This window comes from Hemicordylus capensis, chromosome 10, assembly GCF_027244095.1.
Source record: "Hemicordylus capensis ecotype Gifberg chromosome 10, rHemCap1.1.pri, whole genome shotgun sequence".
Lineage (NCBI taxonomy): Eukaryota > Metazoa > Chordata > Lepidosauria > Squamata > Cordylidae > Hemicordylus > Hemicordylus capensis.
The window spans coordinates 23,351,072-23,371,213 of NC_069666.1; the positions used below are offsets into that span (position 1 = coordinate 23,351,072).

The window sequence follows — 20,142 nt, forward strand, 5'->3', positions numbered from 1 at the left end:
GGTTCCTACAATTTTTATGATAGTGATATGGTGGAGTTATGATTTTAGTGATATGGTGTGTTGAAGAAATAGAAAGGATCTGTAAAGTAAGGAAGGAACATTTGTAGATTAAAGACAGATGGCGGATTTGTCAAGAGAGGAACAAAATACAGTAATACCATAAGTGAAGAGATCTAGTGTGAATACCAGGCAGAATTTGGATACTGTTGAGTCAGTGTTGATGTCCAAATGAAGAATTGTTGGAAAAAAGAGGAGAGGAGAGCTGGTCTTGTGGTAGCAAGCATGACTTGTCCCCATAGCTAAGCAGGGTCCACCCTGGTTGCATCTGAATGGGAGACTTGATGTGTGAGCACTGCAAGATATTCCCCTCAGGGGATGAAGCCGCTCTGGGAAGAGCAGAAGGTTTCAAGTTCCCTCCCTGGCTTCTCCAAGATAGGGCTGAGAGAGATTCCTGCCTGCAACCTTGGAGAAGCCGCTGCTAGTCTGTGAAGACAATACTGAGCTAGATAGACCAATGGTCTGATTCAGTATATGGCAGCTTCCTATGCTCCTATGCTCCTAAAACAGTTGGATGTGGAATAGATGGATAATTCATAAATTTACAAAAATGTGTATAGAGATTTTGGATTACTCCCATGTAAAGTGTGCACGTGGAGCCAATTGGATGTAACACTGAGTAGATGTAAATGGAGACAACTATATCTGTAGCACATGGCCTATACTGACTCACACTAGCAAAGGAGCTTGTGTTGTGGGTTCTGCTTCTGCAACTCACTGCAACACACACACACACACACACACACACACACTAAATCAAACCATAAGCACTATACAGTGTATGTATTGCAACAGCATAGAAAGCTTCTGTGAAGATCTGCTTTTCATTTTGGAGGGCCTCCAATCCAGGGCACTTAAAACAAAGGTAGCCAGGTGACTACCAGGATATAGAATGAGTTTTCCAACTTTGATCCACCTCCACTCCCCTGCCTTTAACACTTGTGCGGTCAGCACACAATAGACATCTGATTTCTAATGATCCTGCTGATCCCCAAGCTGTGAAAAGCTCCACTTGCTGATTTAAAGGCACAAGAACAGGGCTGGCTGGTTTTTCTGTTCCGTTGGCAACCCTCGTTTTCGCCTCACCTCCGTTCTGCTGTGCTGCGACTAGGAATCTGGGTGTGTGCAATTGCAGAAGCGCATACCCAGAAGAGATGAGGTATCTTCTGTTTCCTGGAGTAGGGCTTATGAGAAACAGAGCGCAGCAAGGAGCTGGAATAGTTCTAAGGTTGTGAGAGAAATGGATCGGATTGCACAGAGGAACAGTGTGTGCTGGGAACAGGCTGCACCACTCAGTGATGGATACTGGGAATGGAGCAAAAGTCCTGTGTGCAAAGGAGAATTGGCACTTCACGTTACATAGGAAGCTGCCTTCTACTGAGTCGGACCACTGGTCTCTCTGGCTCAGCGTTGTCTGCACAGACTGGCAGTGTCTCCTCCGCGGTTGCAGGCAGGAGTCTCTCTCAGCCCTGTCCTGGAGATGCTTCCAGGGAGGAAAGGTGGAAACTTCTGCATGCTAAAAGGCGGGCAAATGCTCATCCCAGAGCAGCCTCGTCCCCTAAGGGGAATGTCTTACTGTGTTCTCACATGTAGTCTCCCATCCAAATGCAAACCAGGGTGGACCCTGCTTAGCAAAGGGGACCGTTCATGCTTGCTACCACAAGACCAGCTCTCCTCCCTTAATATGGCTCATCAGTTTCTGCTGTACAATTGGATCAACTATTGGGGTGTTTGCCTCCCTCCGCAGACCCACTCACCCGTTTTTAAAAGATTATGGAAATGGCAAAGCAGCTCCATGCTCTAGCTCAGGGACCATATCTCAGGTTATGCACATGCGTGTCATGCAGAATGTCTCAGGTTCTACTTCTGGGAGAGCTGGTCTTGTGGTAGCAAGCGTGAATGGTCCCCTTTGCTAAGCATGGTATGCCTTGGTTTGCATTTGGATGGGAGACTACATGTGAGTGCTGTTGGTTGCTAAGATATTAAGGGATGGGGCCATTGCTCAGCGGTAAAGCACTGACCTCCCATGCAGGAGGTCCCAGGTTCAATCCCTGGCAGCATCTCCAGGTAGGGCTGGGAAAGACCTCTGCCTGAAACCTTGGAGAGCTGCTACCAGTCAGTGTAGACAATACTAATCAAGAGGGACCAGTGGTCTGACTCTGTAGAAGTCAGCTTCCTATGTCTGGCATTGCTGAGGACTGAAGCTGCTGTTGGATTGCTGTGTGTGTGTGTGTGTGTGTGTGTGTGTGTGTGTGTGTGTGTGTGTGTGTAGAGGTGCTCTTACCCCTGGACTTCTGGGCTGAAGTCCAGGGCCTCCACACCTCCTGGGGGGCCCCCAAATCTTTTTTAGTCTGTCCCAAGTGGTGTGGTCACATTAAAAATGTCTTTTAAAATACTGTGTGTGGGTGGGGGAGTGGCTCCAAAAGCCTTTAAGCCCAGGCTCCAAACGTACCTAGTGTGTGTGTGTGTGTGTGTGTGTGTGTGTGTGTGTGTGATTATTTATTTATTTATTCGATTTCCCTTCCAAAAATGGCTCAGGGTGGTTTACGCAGAGAAATCAATCAATCAATCAATAAGAAAGATGGCTCCCGGTCCCCAAAGGGCTCATACTCTAAAAGAAAACATAAGACAGACACCAGCAACAATCACTGGAGGGATGCTGTGCTGGGGGTGGATAGGGCCAGTTACTCTCCCCCTGCTAAATAAAAGAGAATCACCATGTTAAAAGGTGCCTCTTTGCCAAGTTAAAGGAAGCACTCTTTCACACAGCACATAATTAACCTATGGAATTCTCTGGCACATGATGTGGTGATGGCTACCATCCTGGATTGCTTTAAAAGGGACTTAGCTAACTCTCCTGCTAACTGGGCAAAGAGGCACCTTTTTTAACATGGCGATTCCCTTTTATTTAGCAGGGGGAGAATAACTGGCCCTATCTATCACCAGCACAGCACCTCCAGTGACTGTTGCTGGTGTCTCTCTTACGTTTCTTTTTAGACTGTGAGCCCTTTGGGGACAGAGAGCCATCTTATTTATTTATTATTTCTCCACGTAAACCACTTTGGAAACTTGTGTTGAAAAGCGGCATATAAATATTTATTATTATTTCTTGTTTACACAGTCAGACAGGTGTTATTGACTGGTTTGTTTTATCCAGACATCGAGTCCTTCCCAAGGACCTGGGATGGCTGGATTTTATTATCAATATCGTTGTTGTTGTTATAGATATCGTCGTAGAATATAGGCTGTCCCCAGCAAAGCTGCTTTTTGTAATTGGCCGATGGTGGTGGAGATGATGATGATGATGATGATTTCTATACCGCCCTTCCAAAAATGGCTCAGGGCAGTTTACACAGAGAAATAACAAATAAATAAGATGGATCCCTGTCCCCAACATTTGTAGTTGTTAGACAAATTCATGGAGGACAGGTCTATCAATGGCTACTGGCCAGATGACTATAGTCTACCTCCAGTCTCAGAGTCCCCTCTGTATACTAGTTGAATGGGAGCTACAGCGGGGGGGGGGGAGGCATTCCCTCGCTCAGCTCCTACCTGTGGGCTTCTCAAAGGCATCTGGTGGGTCACTGTGTGAAACAGGATGCTGGACTAGATGGGCCTCCTTGGGCCCAATCCAGAAGGACTGCACTTATGTATACCTGTGAGGCAGGGCTGAGGGCAAGATTCAGGATCATCGTTCAAAACTAGGCTACAAAAAGCAGCAAGCCGGCAGGAATGTTAAATGGAAGCAGACGTGTGCTCCCTGCATTCATCTTCTGGTTGCTGCGGCCGGTTTTTGGCAGAAGGCGCTTCATTCCTGGCATCGCCTGGCTGGCGTTCTACTTGGGGCTTTTGCATTCGATCTGGGCGCGCAGCTGTTCTTGGATGGCACAGGAGACCTTTTCCCACCCTCCTAGCATCTGTGTGGGGTGAAGACATAACAGTGACTGTGGTGGGACCGGGCAGGGGGTGCATAAGAGGCCATGCTGTGATGTTGAGGGAGAAAAAGAAACTGTTTCGATGGATAAGGCAAGCATGATCCACACTGTTGTCATCAGCCTCCACCGGGGTAGCAAAAGGCCAAAGTGTATGTTACGTTAGACCTGGAATTTGCCCATCTCCAAGAATTGGCTTCCATCTCCAGGAGCATTTCCAGACGGGGCTTTTCACTCACTTCTGCTCCAGAATGGTGGGGGTGCATTCACACATGGGCTAGATTTACCCCCAATCCCTGCAAGCTGTTGGGGGTCAACTTCTCACACGATTTGGGTTTTTCATTGCATGTTAGAGCAGAGCCTGATTTATGTCTGGGGTTTTAAAAAATCCACTTTTCGCGTCGGTTTTTTTGGGGGGGGGGCAAATTTGAACCCGCCGTAAAGCCTCACAGTGAAGCCTGCTGTGTGAAAAACGCCCAGGTGACTATTGAAAATAATCCTTGGAGTCTTGGTGGCTGATATTGTGAAAGAATTGGGGGGGGGGCTCTAGATATAGCTTTAATCGTAGCTGGTGAACCTAAGCTTGGCTAAATAAATACAGCTATTTATTTGCAACATTGTAGGACTAAAACAGAAGGATAAAATCCAAAAGAAGGCATCAGAAAACTTAAGTATGCAGTACACTGCTCTGGGCTCCTTGGAGGAAGATCGAGATGTAAATGTTGTTGTTGTTGTTGTCGTTATTAACGGACAGTAGTGACACTGTTGTAAGCGTGTAATCTGGAAAGCGCCCGGCAGAGGTGGACAGAGGCATAAACCATTTCTCTCTTCTGCAGGATCAGCAGAATGAGGAATAGGCTTGTTTGGTTGTGCCATTGCAAACATTAAGGTTTTAGGAACATAGGAAGCTGCATTCTACTGAGTCAGACCATTGGTCCATCTAGCTCAGTATTGTCTACCCAGACTGGCAGCGGCTTCTCCAAGATTACAGGCAGGAATCTCTCTCAGCCCTAACTTGAGATATGCCAAGGAGGGAACTTGGAACCTCAGATACTCTTCCCAGAATGACCCCATCCCCTAAGGGGAATGTCTTACAGTGCTCACACATGTAGTCCCCCATTCAAATGCAAACCAGAGTGGACTCTGCTTAGCAAAGGGGACCATTCATGCTTGCTACCACAAGACCAGCTCTCTTTGACTTATAGAATCTATCATTGTTTTCCATTGTTGTAATGTTTTAACTTTGTTTTTAATTTGTGTTGTAAATCGCCCAGAAAAATGGGTTTGGGATGGTATACAAATATGCTAACTATTTGATATTCAAGGTATTTAAGATAATGTCTCCTTCTTCATGAACCCACCTGCCTATTAAGATCATCCGGGGAGGTTCAGTTGCTGTTGTTACTCAGTTGGTGGCAACTCAAAACTGGGCCTTTTCTAGGGTTGCCCCGGGAACTTTGGAACGGGCTCCCTAACAAAATTAGAGCCTCCCCTTCTCTAGACAGTTTTCAGAAAAATCTGGAAACATACCTTTTTAATCGGGCTTCTAATTTACAGTTTTGAGTTTTCGTGTTGGTATCTCTGTTCTACACTGTTTGAATGTTTGAATGCTTGCGTTTTAGGATTGTGAACTGCCCAGAAGTTTGCATATGGGGTGGTAGAGAAATGTGCCAAATAAATCAATAAGGGAAGAGGCGGGGCGAATGATCGTGTGTGAGGTGGCAGCTGGTAGGGATGTGCACGAGCCGATTTGGCGCCTCCTCTGGGAAGCGCCGAATCGGCTCAAGTGCCAGCATTGGAACTGGCTCAACAGGACAGGGAGCAGCTCCATAAAGAAGCAGGTCAGGAGCTCTTTACCTGCTTGTCCCCACCTCACTGCTTTTCCACTGGCAGCACCCACTCTCCAAACAGCCATGCAGAGCTGCAGCAGTTTTCTGCAGCCTCTGCTTGGTGTCGGCATGCACATGGCCGGTGCGTACGCGCACTGGCCATGTGCGTGGTCAGCCACATCATGCTGACCACACAAAGATCATCTGGGGAGGTGATGGTGGCGTCAGCATGTACATGTCGACACGATATGGAGGCTGCAGGGAATAATGCCAGAGTCCTACATGGTAAGGAGCACTTACCTGCTTTTTAAGGGAACTGTTCCCTAAGAGAGGAGAGCTGGCCTTGTGGTAGCAAGCATGACTTGTCCCCTTAGCTAAGCAGGGTCTGCCCTGGTTGCATCTGAATGGGGGACTAGAAGTGTGAGCACTGGAAGAGATTCCCCACAGGGGATGGAGCCACTTTGGGAAGAGCAGAAGTTTTGTTCCCTCCCTGGCAACATCTCCAAGATAGGGCTGAGAGAGATTCCTGCCTGCAACCTTGGAGAGGCCGCTGCCAGTCTGTGAAGACAATACTGATCTAGATAGACCAAGGGTCTGACTCAGTATCGGGCAGCTTCCTATGCTCCTATGTTCTCTGCCCCACCGGTGGGTGCACGGACAGCTTGTGCACATCCCTAGCAGCTGGATCGGACAAGCCCTACCCGGATTCCATCCCCAGCTTTTTACCAAGGTCGAAGGAAAAGCCATCCTACCCAGCTTCCGTTCTTGTACACCGTCGTTCGCACGACTTCTCCTAACCTGCGCACAGTCGTGTGAACAAACTAAGAGCCTTGCAAAACTCGAAAAGAGTCGATTCCTCCATCTTCATTCCAATCCTGCTTGTGGCCTCCCACCTCCTGCGACTGATATTTATCAGCCCAAGCATGCCAAGGGGAAATTACCTGTTCCTCCTCCCTCCCACAAGTAGGGCAGGAGTCTCCAGTCTTTCCAAATTGCACATTGCCAAGAATCCCCAGGTTCAGTGCTATTCTGGGTGGCCCTGGCATATGTGGAGGCCAGCGGACATGGACCCTCCCTAACCCCCAGCCAGCGACTCAGACCACGCCTCCCCATGCACATTCTCAACTTGTTCTTATTTTAAAGGTTTTTCCCTGTGTTGCAGTCTGAGGTTTTAGGGAGGGAACTGCTGGCCTAAATGCAGCGTTAGCGGCTTTAATTATCCCTCCAGAAACCTCTCCTAAATAAGGAATTGCTGACTATCAATGTCCCTTCGGCTTTACATGATTCTGGCACCAGTTTTCTTAGAGTGGCCACCTAAGGGTGCAGCGGGCCATTAGGTGGGCTAGCGAGCAAGAGGTTAACTTGCCAAGTGAGCAAGAGGTTGCCGTTTCGAATGCCCGCTGGTATGTTTCCCAGACAATGGGAAGATCATGCCTTCCCAATGCAGGATAAACTTCAAACTCATCAAATAACATGAGTTCCAGACTCCCCGATTACCTAGGTGCCACCTAATAGCGCAGCAGGGAAGTAACTTGCCTAGGGAGCAAGAAGTTGCTGGTTTGAATCCCTGCTGGTATGCTTCCGATATCGGGCAGCAGCGATTTTGGAAGATGCTGAAAGGCATCATTTCATACTGCGCGGGAGGAGGCAATGGTCAACCCTTCCTGTATTCTACCCAAGACAACCACATGGTTCTGTGGTTGCCAGGAGTTGACACCGACTCGACGGCGCAACAATACTGACTTAGGAGCTGCGAATTCAGGAATTGGCAGCTCCAGCTTTACTCTACTCACAAGTAGACCACTGAGGCATGCAGGTATTCCCACAAGGACGCATCCTTCTTGGTATCCACTCCGAGCCAGCTGTGCCACTTGATCCCATGCAGGCTCCCTTCACGATTTCTGTGGTGGGAGAGGATGGCCCCAGTTGACCCCCGTTGTGCCTTTCATTGTTTCGCTTTCTTTTCCTAGCCTATGGAGGGAACAATAGGCTGGCTTCTGCCCTCCTCCCCTTGCAAACAAAAAAGTGTGTGGGGTGTGTGTGTGTGTGTGTGTGTGTGTGTGTGTGTGTGTTTGGGCCCATTGTGTTCTGTCCAAGCAGAAGAATGTGATTTTTGAAAGTAATAAAAGAGCGAGAGAAGAAGGGAAAATGTGGTCTTGGAACATCTGGTTCCGACATGGGGCAGAAACAAAGCTTGCTGTGGTCTCTGAGGAGCTGCATCACACATCCTGCGGCTTGCCGTCCAGGACGCAAACAAGCTGTTAACCCTGCTTGTGCAATGACAATTCGAGCTGCGTAAGCAAACCTGAAGGGCTCCCAGATCCTAGGGCAGGCACGAGTTCTTGCAGAGGGAGCTGGATGTCCCAGACGTCACCGTGACTCTGAGCAGAGCATCTCCAAACTCTAGGAGTAGAGGAGGAAGTGGGGGGAAGGCCAATGTGCTGGGTCTAGAACAGGGATTCTCAACGTTGGGTCCCCAGATGTTATTGGACTTCAACTCCCATAATCCCTAACCAAAGGCCACTGGGGCTGGGGATGATGGGAGTTGAAGTCCAAGAACATCTGGGGACCCAATGTTGAGAATCCCTGGTCTAGAACCGCAAGCGAAGGGAACGGGAGGAGCCCGAAGAGCAGCAGAATCGGGAGTTTGTCAGCTGGACTCAGGACTGCCAGTGCTCAGGTGTGAAGAAACGTTGGCTCAGTTTATCAGACAAAATATTTTACTCAAGCTACGTTGGTATATTGCTCATCAGGGCTTTTTTTCATTCACCAGGCATCATTTTTCACTCGTCACAGACTAGTAGACTAGTGGATTTCTGCAGCCCTGGCAATGCTCATGGTTTGGGGCTGGATTCCAGCAACTACGGAGCAATGCTGTGCTCTATCCCCCAAGTAAGTTAATTATGTTGATGTGCCTCTGAAATGAATAGAAGGCTTTTGGGCTGGGCTCTACACCCTTGGCCCACTCCAAAATGCTGTACTCATACGGTCATGGGAAGCTGCCTTCTACCGAGTCAGACGCTTGGTCCATCTAGCTCAATATACTGACTGGCAGCAGCTCTCCAAAGTTTCAGGCAGGAGTCTCTCCCTGCCCTACCTGGAGATGCTGCCAGGGACCTTATTCACGCAAGCATGCAGGTGCTCTTCCAATGAGGTATGGTCCCAAACCCCTAAGGCAGGGGTGGGCAAACTTGGCCCTGAAGCTAGTGATGACTTAGAGTTCCTATCACCCCCAAGCACAATTTATGGTGGCAGGGGATAATGGGAGTTGTAGTTCAACAGCTGGAGGGCCATGTTTGCCCACCCCTGCACTGAGGGGGATATCTTACAGTGCCCACCCAAATGCAGAGCAAGGCAGAGCCTGCTTAGCAACGGGGATAATTTATGCTTGCCACCACAAGAGGAGCTCTCCTCCCTTGCATTTTTCCACACAATCGGAGAGGAATTCCATAGGGGAGGGAAATGGCTGGCATTTATGCCTAATCAGCTCATAAAACCTGTGGCATGTCAACTTTTTATTCTGAGGGCTTTTAAAACACTGTCTAGCCTTCACAGTTACAGGTTAGAAAACATGATTTAAATGGCCAGATGATCTGAAATGATAACACAAGTAATTGAGAAACAAAGAAAGATAGGAAGCTGCCATATACTGAGTCAGATCATTGGTCTATCTAGCTCAGGATTGTCTTCACAGACTGGCAGCAGCTTCTCCAAGGTTGCAGGCAGGAGTCTCTCTGAGCCCTATCTTGGAGATGCTGCCAGGGAGGGAACTTGAAACCTTCTGCTCTTCCCAGAGCGGCTCCATCCCCTGAGGGGAATATCATCCAGTGCTCACGCATCAAGTCTCCCATTCAGATGCAACCAGGACAGAACCTGCTTAGCTAAGGGGACAAGTCATGCCTGCTGCCACAAGACCAGCTCTCTTCTCTCTGTATGAGAGTACATATCGGTTGTTTTTGAACGTTCAGAGTACCAAGTCCATATGTCAATATATTTAAAGGCTGAGTCACGCTTGGCAGAAGATGGCCAGAAGAACCATATTGCATAATAGGTACGCACTGAGTCTATCTAGTTGATGGAAAGAATATAGAGATGATGCTACTGATAAGGAAACAGAAATAAGCAAACTGGCCTTTGGCCCTTCAGTTTTCACCGAAACTAGTTGTTGACTCTTCATTTATGACATTCTGGTACCATGAGGAACTCTGGCGTACATCCAAGGAGGTTGGTTTTCTTTCTGCGCTGTAATTTATTGTCAACATTTCCCTGTTCAAACCAAGTCTCCACACTGAGCCCATTTATCTCCCAGCATGCTTTGACGCGAATGGCTCTCTTCTCTCCCCCCACCGCCACCTTTCCATCAGCCAAGAATCGAAGCTTTGAAACGGTTTCTACCTTCCAATAGAAATGCTCCCAGTTCACTTCCCAGAATCTTCTTTCACAAGCACAATTCTGAAGTTGCTTCAGAAACAACTTGCTGGGAGCATGCTCCTTCTTTCCCTTGAGCATGACTCAGACCCTCCAGCACGTCACAGGTTAAAACCAGGGCGCTCCAGTGCCATAAGGAAAGCCCTGCTGGATCAGGCCCAAGGTATCCTGTTCAGCATCCTGTTTCACAGAGCAGCCACCAGATGCCCCTGGGAAGCCCACAGGCAAGAGGTGAGGCCATGCCCTCTCTCCTGCTGTTGCTCTCCTGCCACTGATATTGGGAGGAACCTTGCCTCTAAGGCTGGAGGTGGCCTACAGCCCTCAGACTAGTAGCCATCAATAGATCTGTCCTCCACGAATTTGTCTAAGCCAGAGTTTCTTAACCTTGGGCCCCCAGATGTTGTTGGACTACAACTCCCAGAATCCCCAGCCACAAAGGCCATGTCTGGGGATTCTGGGAGTTGTAGTCCAACAACAACATCTGGGGGCCCAAGGTTAAGAAACCCTGGTCTAAGCCCTTTGAAAGCCACCCAAGCTAGTGGACATCCCCACATTCTTGACACCCCTACGTTCACACCAGGATTCAGAGCTGAAGGCCTCTTCTTCTGCACACCACCACCATTGGTCAGGTCCTGATCCAAGCTGGGAGCCTGAAGCTGCCTCTGTAATATGGAAGGGGGCTGATCCCTGCAGGAGTCTCTGGCAGGAACAGCCAGAGGATGAGCCAGAGATCTTGGGGAATCGGATGCTTCCAGGTCCCACAATCCCTTTCAGAGGACCCCCAGTTATGGCCCTTATAAATATGTGTTTAATTCAAATACACGGGCAGCCAGGGGTTATCTAGGCACAGGGGTGATCTTGAAAATGTGGTCCTTTGGGGAGGGGCCACGCCACCTGGGAACACCCAGCTGCAAGTCGGAGTAGACAGCCCTGGGCTTGATGAACCAATGGTCTCACTTGGCAGAAGATCACTTCCTCCCCGAACTCGGGAGCTGGACGTATTCCCCATTCTTGAGTGTGTGTTAGAGAAATACACGGTTGGATTGTCAGTCAAACGGGAAAAATGCAAAGAAGGAAAACCCAAGGATGCAGGAGGAGTTCCGAGCATGGCCTCTTCTCCAGAGGCAAATATATTCTTAATCTGTTGTTGTTTGGTGTTTATGGTTTTAATTTACATCTGCTAATTGACCCCTGCTAACTTGGCAAAGAGGCACCTTTTTAATGTGGTGATTCTCTTTTATTTAGCAGGGGGAGAGTAACTGGCCCAATCCACCCCATGACTGTTGCTGGTGTCTGTCTTGTGTTTCTTTTTAGATTGTGAGCCCTTTGGGGACAGGGATCCATCTTATTTTTTAATTATTTCTCTGTGTAAAATGCCCTGAAGCATTTTTGGAAGGGCGGCATAGAAATCGAATAAATAAATAAATATGCCGGTAACCTCCAGATTTGACTACTGCAATGCACTCTATGTGGGATTGCCCTTGTATGGAGTCTGGAAACTGCAGTTGATACAGAATAGGGCAGGCAGGTTGGTCTCTAGATCTTCTCAGAAAGACCATATTATTCCTATATTAAACGAGCTGCACTGGCTACCAACAAGTTTCTGGGTAAAATATAGGGTGCTGGTTATAAAGCCATAAACAGCTCAGGCCCTGGGTATTTAAGAAAACGTCTTCTTCACCATGAGCCTCACCGCTCATTGTGATCATCTGGAGAGGTTCGTCTGCAGTTGCCATCAACTTGTCTGATAGCGACGCAGAGACAGTTCTCTTTTGCTGCCTTGAGACTGTGGAATGTGCTCCCTACTGAAATAAGAGCCTCCCCATCTCTGACAACTTTTTTAAAGTCCCCAAAGACTCTTTTTTTTTGCCCATCAAGGGAAGAGAGCAGGTCTTGTGGTAGGAAGCATGACTTGTCCCCTTAAGCTAAGCAGGATCCGCCCTGGTTGCATACGAAAGGGAGACTAAAAGTGTGAACACTCTAAGATCTTCCCCTTAGGGGATGGAGCTACTCTGGGAAGAGCATCCTGGCTCCAAGTTCCTTCCCTGGCAGCATCTCCAAGATAGGGCTGAGAGAGACTCCTGCCTGCAACCTTGGAGAAGCTGCTGCCAGTCTGTGTAGACAATACTGAGCGAGATGGACCAAGGGTCTGACTCAGTATTATGGCAGCTTCCTATGTTCCTTTTAATTTGACTGTGGTTTTATTGTTTTAAGGTTTTCATTTTAATTTGTTTGATGTTGTAAACTGCCCAGAGACGGAAATCAGGGGCAGTCTACAAAGTTGAGAAATTCGATTTTCATATTTTAATGTGATTTTTATGGAATTGTATTCACTTTTGGAAACTGCCTTGCGATAATTTTATGAAAGGATATATATATATATATATATATATATATATATATATATATATATATATATATATATATTTCATGCGAACAATCAATCAATAAGATAAATAAATAAAATGTAAAAAATAAATAAAATAAAAAATAAACCTCTCTGTCCTCCAAAAGCACCTTTCTAAATAAAGACTAAGAGAACTTGCTCTTCAAGAGCCTTTCCCCCCCTAGAAAGGTACTTTTGGAGGATAAACAGAGAGATTCTTGCTGATGCAGGATACAATTCCCAGTAAAGAGAACGAAAATATATTTGCCTCTAAAGAAGACCACATGCTCAATATGCATCAGGTCTTATAGTATAAAGCTGCGATCTCATTCAGCACCTCTGGGTTCCCCTGTCCTGCCTTTTTGCCTGGTTTTCTAGTGTTGTGTCATTCCATACGCACGCACACACACGCACACACACATTTTCCTTATTGTCAGTCAAGCCCCAGCAGACTAGGACGGGCGTCATCCTACCCAGAACCCGTCCCCAGCTTCTGAATGGGGCAGGCAGAGCAACTGTCCTACCCATTTGGGACTTGACTGGCAATCAAGCTCCCAGCCTCCGGCCTTGTTTTTAACTAACATGAGACCACAACACGGGAGCGTGCCCAGCGTCCGAAACAGGGTTAGGACTCCTGTCCCGCCCAGTGTATGGTTGTGTGGACTGTCCTATTGTCTGGAAAAGGCTACACGCACCGGAAGATGTGACTACTGTTTTATGATGGGCTTGTGTTGCCTGCTTGATGGGTAGGAGCATTTCTCTTTGCACGACAATTTCATTGTGCAAACTGTGAGTGATGGAATCGAGGAACTGAGTGGGAAGAGAGGGTCCAAAGTCCGCCCCCCCCACATATATTAATCCACATATAAGGAACCACATATATCTTATTTAAAGATTAAAAAGGAAGTAAGGAGGCACTGCTAGCATGGGGCGGGAGAACATTCTCGTGGCCAGTTTTCTGGGCAACTTTTCCCTGTCAAGGCAACCCAACACATCAGCATCTTTGAAGTGTTCCGTTCTTCACCCTAGTTCACCACTGACCAGTTTCTGCACCTTTTTTTTTTTTAAAGAAGACCATCATTGAACATTTGACAGTAGCCAAAAGTACGGAAACCAACTAAGCAAAACATACCGCTGTATTCCAAGCATCATTCTGATTTTTCTGAATACAAAATAAATCCGCGCAATTTAAAAACAATTTTTCCAAGGCGTGTGTGTGCCTTTCTTCGTTTGTGTTTTGTGATTTCGCTACAAAGACCACTTCTGTGCACCGAAAAAAATTTCAAACACCCTACCCTCATTCTTTGTATGCCATCACAAGCTATCTACACTGCACTTCCGTTGGGTAAACCAAGGGGCAAGCCTTATTTTATTCTGAGGCAGGGGCAAGTCTGTTCTCCTCGTATGATCAGGATGACATAATTCTAGAAGACTGACCCTGAGAAGGGGAAACCCAAATGAGACCACCTGTTCCCATTTTTCCTATGAAAGTATGTTTTCCATAAGCCATGTTGCTTAGGCTTGTCTTGAGGAAGAAGATTTTCACTAGAATACAGAACAATTACTCACTTGAGTTCCATGTATTGGTCTGGACAAAATGGAAAGGTTTAAGCATGGAGTTTGGTCAAGAGTGCTATCATCTTCCCTTTTGCTCCGTGTTTAATCTTTGTGCAGGAAGAGATGCTGGGAGTCAATCATAACCTGCCTGGAAACTAGGTACCCTGACTCTGAAGTTCCACCCAGAAGTACAAGCCAGGCTATTCAATAGGACTTCTGCACATGCTCAGAGGCACTCCTCTCTGGCTAACTTCCAGGTACAGAGCGGGAGGAAACTCAGTCCCAGCTCATCATCGCGGTGGAGGGACAGGAAGCGTGGCTTCAGAGCCAGCCCAGTTCAAAAGAGGAGCTGGACAGCGGGAATGTCCGGTGCAGAAGGTACTAGAGGTTGTCATACATCCTCAAGGTCTTCTCCAGCTGCTGGCTGACTCTCTGGTAGAAGATGATCTGCTGCTTGAGGTAAGACTGCATCATCTTCTTGAAGTCCGATATGCGTCTCTCATGGAAGTGATTCATTTCTGCCTGCAGGGCAAAACCGACCACCCGGCATCGTTTCCGGATTCCATCGGCCTCATCCTGGTCCATTTTCCCTTCGTCGCTCATCCGCTGGCTTTCCTTCACCTTGGCAAATGCACCTGCCAGGGAAAAGGGGGAAAGGTTACAGCAATGTCCAGGCAACCTAGAGAAACCTCTCGGGAAGAGGCCTTATACGGAATCGAACGATTCCTCTATCTAGCTCAGTATGGTTTGCACTGACCTGCAGTGGCAGTCCAGGGTTTCAGACTGAGCTCTTGCCCAGCCCTACTTGCAAAAGCCAGGGATTAAACCTGGGACCTTCTGCATGCAAATCAGATCCAGGGACATTCCCTAATTTCTGTTCCCTCTCCTGGGAGTTTTTCACACCCGGCTTTTTGTTCGCATCTCCTTCGGTCCACATATCGGCCAAATTTACCCTTCAGTTCCTGCAAGCTTTCGGGGAGCACTTCACACACAATTCAGGTTTCCCACTGCACATTAGAGTATAGCCCGATTTAAATCCAGGGTTAAAAAATCCGCTTTTTGCGTCGGTTTTTTTTGGGCAACTCCTAACTCACAGTAAACCCATGGTATCAATCAATCAACCTTTATTACAGTCAGAGACCAGCATAAAATTATAAAACCCATGAGAAAGCCTGTTTTCTGGGAAAGCTCCTATGCCTATTAATTATTATTGTTGTTGTTGTTGTTTTGTTTATACAGTCAGACAGGTTTTATTGACTGGCTTGTTTTATCCAGACATCGAGTCCTTCCCAAGGTCCTGGGATGGCTGAATTTTATTGTCAATGTTGTTGCTGTTATAGATATCGTCACAGAATATAGGCTGTTCCCAGTAAAGCTGCTTTTTGTAACTGGCTGATGGTGATTTCTGTGGCCCCTATGGTGTTGAGGTGCTCTTCAAGGTCTTTTGGAACTGCACCCAGGGCACCAATTACCACGGGGATGATTTTGGTCTTTTTCTGCCACAGCCTTTCAATTTCAATTTGTAGATCTTTGTATTTGGTGATTTTTTCTATTTCTTCTATTCTGCTATCCCCTGGTATTGCTATGTCGATTATTTTGACTTGATTTTCTTTCTTCTCGACTAAAGTTATATCTGGTGTATTGTGTGGCAGATGTTTGTCTGTTTGTAGTCGGAAGTCCCATAATATTTTTGCATCTTCACTTGCTAACACTATTTCAATTTTATGGTCCCACCAATTTTTAGCTGCAGGTAGCTTGTATTTTTTGCAGATTATTTATTTATTTATTTATTTATTTATTTACATTTATATCCTGCTCTTCCTCCAAGGAGCCCAGAGCGGTGTACTACACACTTAGGCTTCTCCTCACAACAGCCCTGTGAAGTAGGTTAGGCTGAGAGAGAAGTGACTGGCCCAGAGTCACCCAGCAAGTCTCATGGCTGAATGGGGATTTGAACTCGGGTCTCCCCAGTCCTAGTCCAGCACTCTAACCACTATACCATACTGGCTCAATTATGCTCCTGCTTTGGCCCTTTTTGGTATCTGTTGCTAAAAGTCCATGACTGTGACTTGCTGATGTTGTTACACGTGCCAGCAAGGCTCATTTTGAACTGTTGGTAGCAGACTGTAGGACAAGGGGAAAGACCACAGCTTGCATGCAAAAGGTCCCGGGTTCAATCTCAGGCATTTCCAGGTAGGGCTGGGAGAAACTCCAGCCTGAAGCCTTGGAGAGCTGCTGCCAGTCAGTGTAGATGATCCTGAGCCAGACAGACCAATGGTCTGACTCAGGCTATGGCAGCTGCCTGTGGAACCTAAACATGTGGTTTTGTTTTGAACCAAATAAAGACCTTCTTGGCTTTCAGATCAATGGAGGGGGGAGAGCTGGTCTTGTGGTATGAATTGTTCCCTTTGCTAAGCAGGGTTCACCCTGGTTCACACTTGAATGGGAGACTACATGTGTGAGCACTGTAAGCTATTCCCTTTAGGGGATGGGGCCGCTCTGGGAAGAGCACCTGCCGGCTTGCATGCAGAAGGTTCCAAGTTCCTTCCATGGCATCTCCAAGATAAGGCTGAGAGAGACTCCTGCCTGCAACCTTGGAGAAGCCGCTGCCAGTCTGTGTAGACAATACTGAGCTAGATGGACCAAGGGTCTGACTCGGTAGAAGGGAGCTTCCTATGTTATTTGATGGCGGGTGGGCGGGCAGGCAGGAGAAGAAGGTGTCAAGTATTATTATTATTATTATTACATTTATATCCCGCTCTTCCTCCAAAGAGCCCAGAGCCGTGTACTACATACTTAAGTTTCTCTTTCACAACAACCCTGTGAAGTAGGCTAGGCTGAGAGAGAAGTGACTGGCCCAGAGGCACCCAGCTAGTTTCATGGCTGAATGGGGATTTGAACTTGGGTCTCCCCAGTCCTAGTCCAGCACTCTAACCACCAACACCATGTATGTCTTAATCCCGTCTCTGAAGTGTTTAGGTATTCTCAAATCCTCTGTTGCACATTCCAGCACAGTAATGATTAACACAATGTTTGCCATGGCCTTAACAGATACGGGTTCTTGCTGACCCGGCTGAATTTTGGACCCAGAAATGTTCCACAGGTGCCTTACCTTTTCCTATCTTGCTTTGACTTTCTGTGGGTTGGCTTTATCTGCAAGGCCCAAAGGCACCGCTTTCAGAGCTGGGGACGGGAAGAGTCAGAGAAGGAAAGGGGTCCTGTTGAAAATCTTGTTCACCCAACTAGCCTCTAGTCGGCTTTGGGCAAAGGAAGAGCAGAAGGTTCCAAGTTCCCTCCCTGACAGCATCTCCAAGGCGAGGCTGAGAGAGATTCCTGCCTGCAACCTTGGAGAAGCCGCTGCCAGTCTGTGTAGACAATACTGAGCTAGATAGACCAATGGTCTGACTTGGTATATGGCAGCTTCCTATGATCCTATGAGAGAGAAGAGAGGAATGAAGAGCTGGCCTTGTGGCAGCAAGCATGAATTGTCCACTTAGCTAAGCAGGGTCCACCCTGGTTGCATATGAATGGGAGACTAGATGTGTGAGCACTGCAAGATATTCCCCACAGGGGATGGAGCCGCTCTGGGAAGAGCATCTAGATTCCAAGTTCCCTCCCTGGCAGCATCTCCAAGATAGGGCTGAGAGAGACTCCTGCCTGCCACCTTGGAGAAGCCGCTGCCAGTCTGTGAAGACAATACTGAGCTAGATGAACCAAGGGTCTGACTCGGTATAAGGCAGCTTCCTACGTTCCTATGTTCCAGGGAGGGCGTTCCTGAAAAGGCCCCGTCTCTAGTCCCTGCCAACCGAATCTCTGTTAGTGGTGGAGTCATGAACAGGACCTGAGATGATGAGCAGAGGGCCCTGGCAGATTCATATGGGCAAATGCATATGGGCGAACTATCTTTGAGCTTCCCAAACTGCAAGCCAATTACAGATTCCAGGTCTGAAAAGAATGCACTATGGGAATCTCTGGAGCTCACAGGAAGTAGCCTTATACTGAGTCAGACCATTGGTCTATCAAGCTCAGTATCACCTACACTGATTGGCAATGGCTTTCCCAACCCTGCCGGGAGTTGCCGGGAACTGAACCAGGGACCTTCTGAATGCAAGGCAGGTGCTCTACCTCTCAGCTCAGTAGGCGCCCCAAACTCTTGGGCTGCATCTGTCAATGAATACAGCACAGCACAAAAACCCTTCAGCAAGAGGTAACGGGCCTGGCAGATTTGGAGACTAACCTTTGGAATGAGAATATGGACATTACAGCCATGTCTCTGAATTTGCACTGTGCTTTTATGTGACGGTTTTGTGATGTAGTGGTTAGAGTGCTGGACAAGGACTGGGGAGACCCGAGTTCAAATCCCCATTCAGCCATGAAACTAGCTGGGTGACTCTGGGCCAGTCACTTCTCTCTCAGCCTAACCTACTTCACAGGGTTGTTGTGAAAGAAAAACTTAAGTATGTAGTACACCGCTCTGGGCTCCTTGGAGGAAGAGCGGGATATAAATGTAATAAATAAATAAAATAAAATAAAATAAGAAGAAATCACCATCAGCCAATTACAAAAAGCAGCTTTACTGGGAACAGCCTATATTCTGCGATGATATCTATAACAGCAGCAACAACATTGACAATAAAATTCAGCCATCCCAGGTCCTTGGGAAGGACTCGATGTCTGGATAAAACAAACCAGTCAATAACACCTGTCTGACTGTGTAAATTAATAATAATAATAATAATAATAATAATAATAATAATAATAATGGTCTCTGCTGCTGCCCTTTGTACTTTGCATTGTTTTTATGCTTGTGTTTTAATTTTTTTAATCAGATTTGTTTTGTATTTTTAGTTTAATATTTTAATTGTGTCTTTTTTACAATATTGTTTTTAAATTTTGCTGTAAACCGCCTTGGGATTGTTTTAGTGAAAGGCGGTATATAAATTTAACAATGAATGAATGAATGAATGAATGTTGGGAAGGCAGGGGATAGGATTCCCTGAAGCTAGAAAGCCGCCAGCCCAGGACAAGGCCAAGCAAGACCAGCGCCCGTAAAGAATGAGGCCAGGAATTCTAGGTCCTTGCCTGACACCTTCTCCAAAGGCTTAGCAATGCAGCAAAGAAACAACCAGCCAACCCAGTTTTTAGTGCTAAATAATTCAATCGGACTGCTTAATGCACGAGGCGGTTATGGCAGGCTGGGTGCGCTCTCGCTGCAGTGCTGCCAGCCACAGATCTCAAATGGGCTTACTCATGTGTAAAATTGCAGCCTCTCCGCATGAGAACGAGAGGCGTTCCAAGGGTACAGAATCCAGGTCAACTGCTCGGGAGAGCAGTGTAATTTGAAGTATGCTTCATGTCTATAATTAATTAGGTACTGTTTTCTTTTGTACTGCGAGTACCGATTACCAGAATGTCCTGGACTTGTACCCATCTAGCTGTGTCCACGGGGCCGGAGGCATTTCCACTTTCTTTCCAGTCGGCATTTTCAGCTTTGCGGACGTACACTGAACTTCCACATTCTGGAACCCGGCCCTTTGGCCATTAACGCTTAGGTTGGGCGCAAAAACATAGTGAGGGCAGGTTCACACAACCACTAAAACTGGAGTTGGAGGTGGGCTTGGAGGTGTGCATCATCCATGCACAGGATGAGGTGCATGATCGTCAGAAGCCAGGAAGTTTCCTCCAGGCCAGGCTGCTCCTGGCAGGGATACCCAGCTTTTATGCCCGTGTTTTGGGTTTATTTTTTTTACCATGAGTGGAGGAGGAAAGAGGCTTTCTACAAGCAGCAAGGTGGATGGACTTGATGATGACAGCAATGAATGCACCACTGAGAGACCTGAAAGGCCAAGCTGGAGACAGATCATCCTGGAGAGAATCTATCTCCGCGGTCACTAAGAGTCGATACCGATTTGATGGCACATAATCAATCAATCAATCAATTTGGAAGACCAGC

General features: G+C 47.2%; 1 protein-coding gene across 4 annotated transcripts in view; it reads right to left on the reverse strand.

The window, feature by feature from the left end:
- Positions 1–13,750: 13,750 nt before the first annotated feature.
- Positions 13,751–20,142, reverse strand: part of SNX33 (sorting nexin 33) — a 28,626-nt gene continuing 22,234 nt past the window's right edge. For all 4 annotated transcript variants that reach the window (XM_053272645.1, XM_053272643.1, XM_053272644.1 and 1 more), the window contains one exon: positions 13,751–14,824. In XM_053272645.1, the coding sequence (XP_053128620.1) occupies positions 14,571–14,824 (254 nt within the window). In that variant the 3' untranslated portion in view covers positions 13,751–14,570. The remainder of the gene's footprint in view (positions 14,825–20,142) is intronic.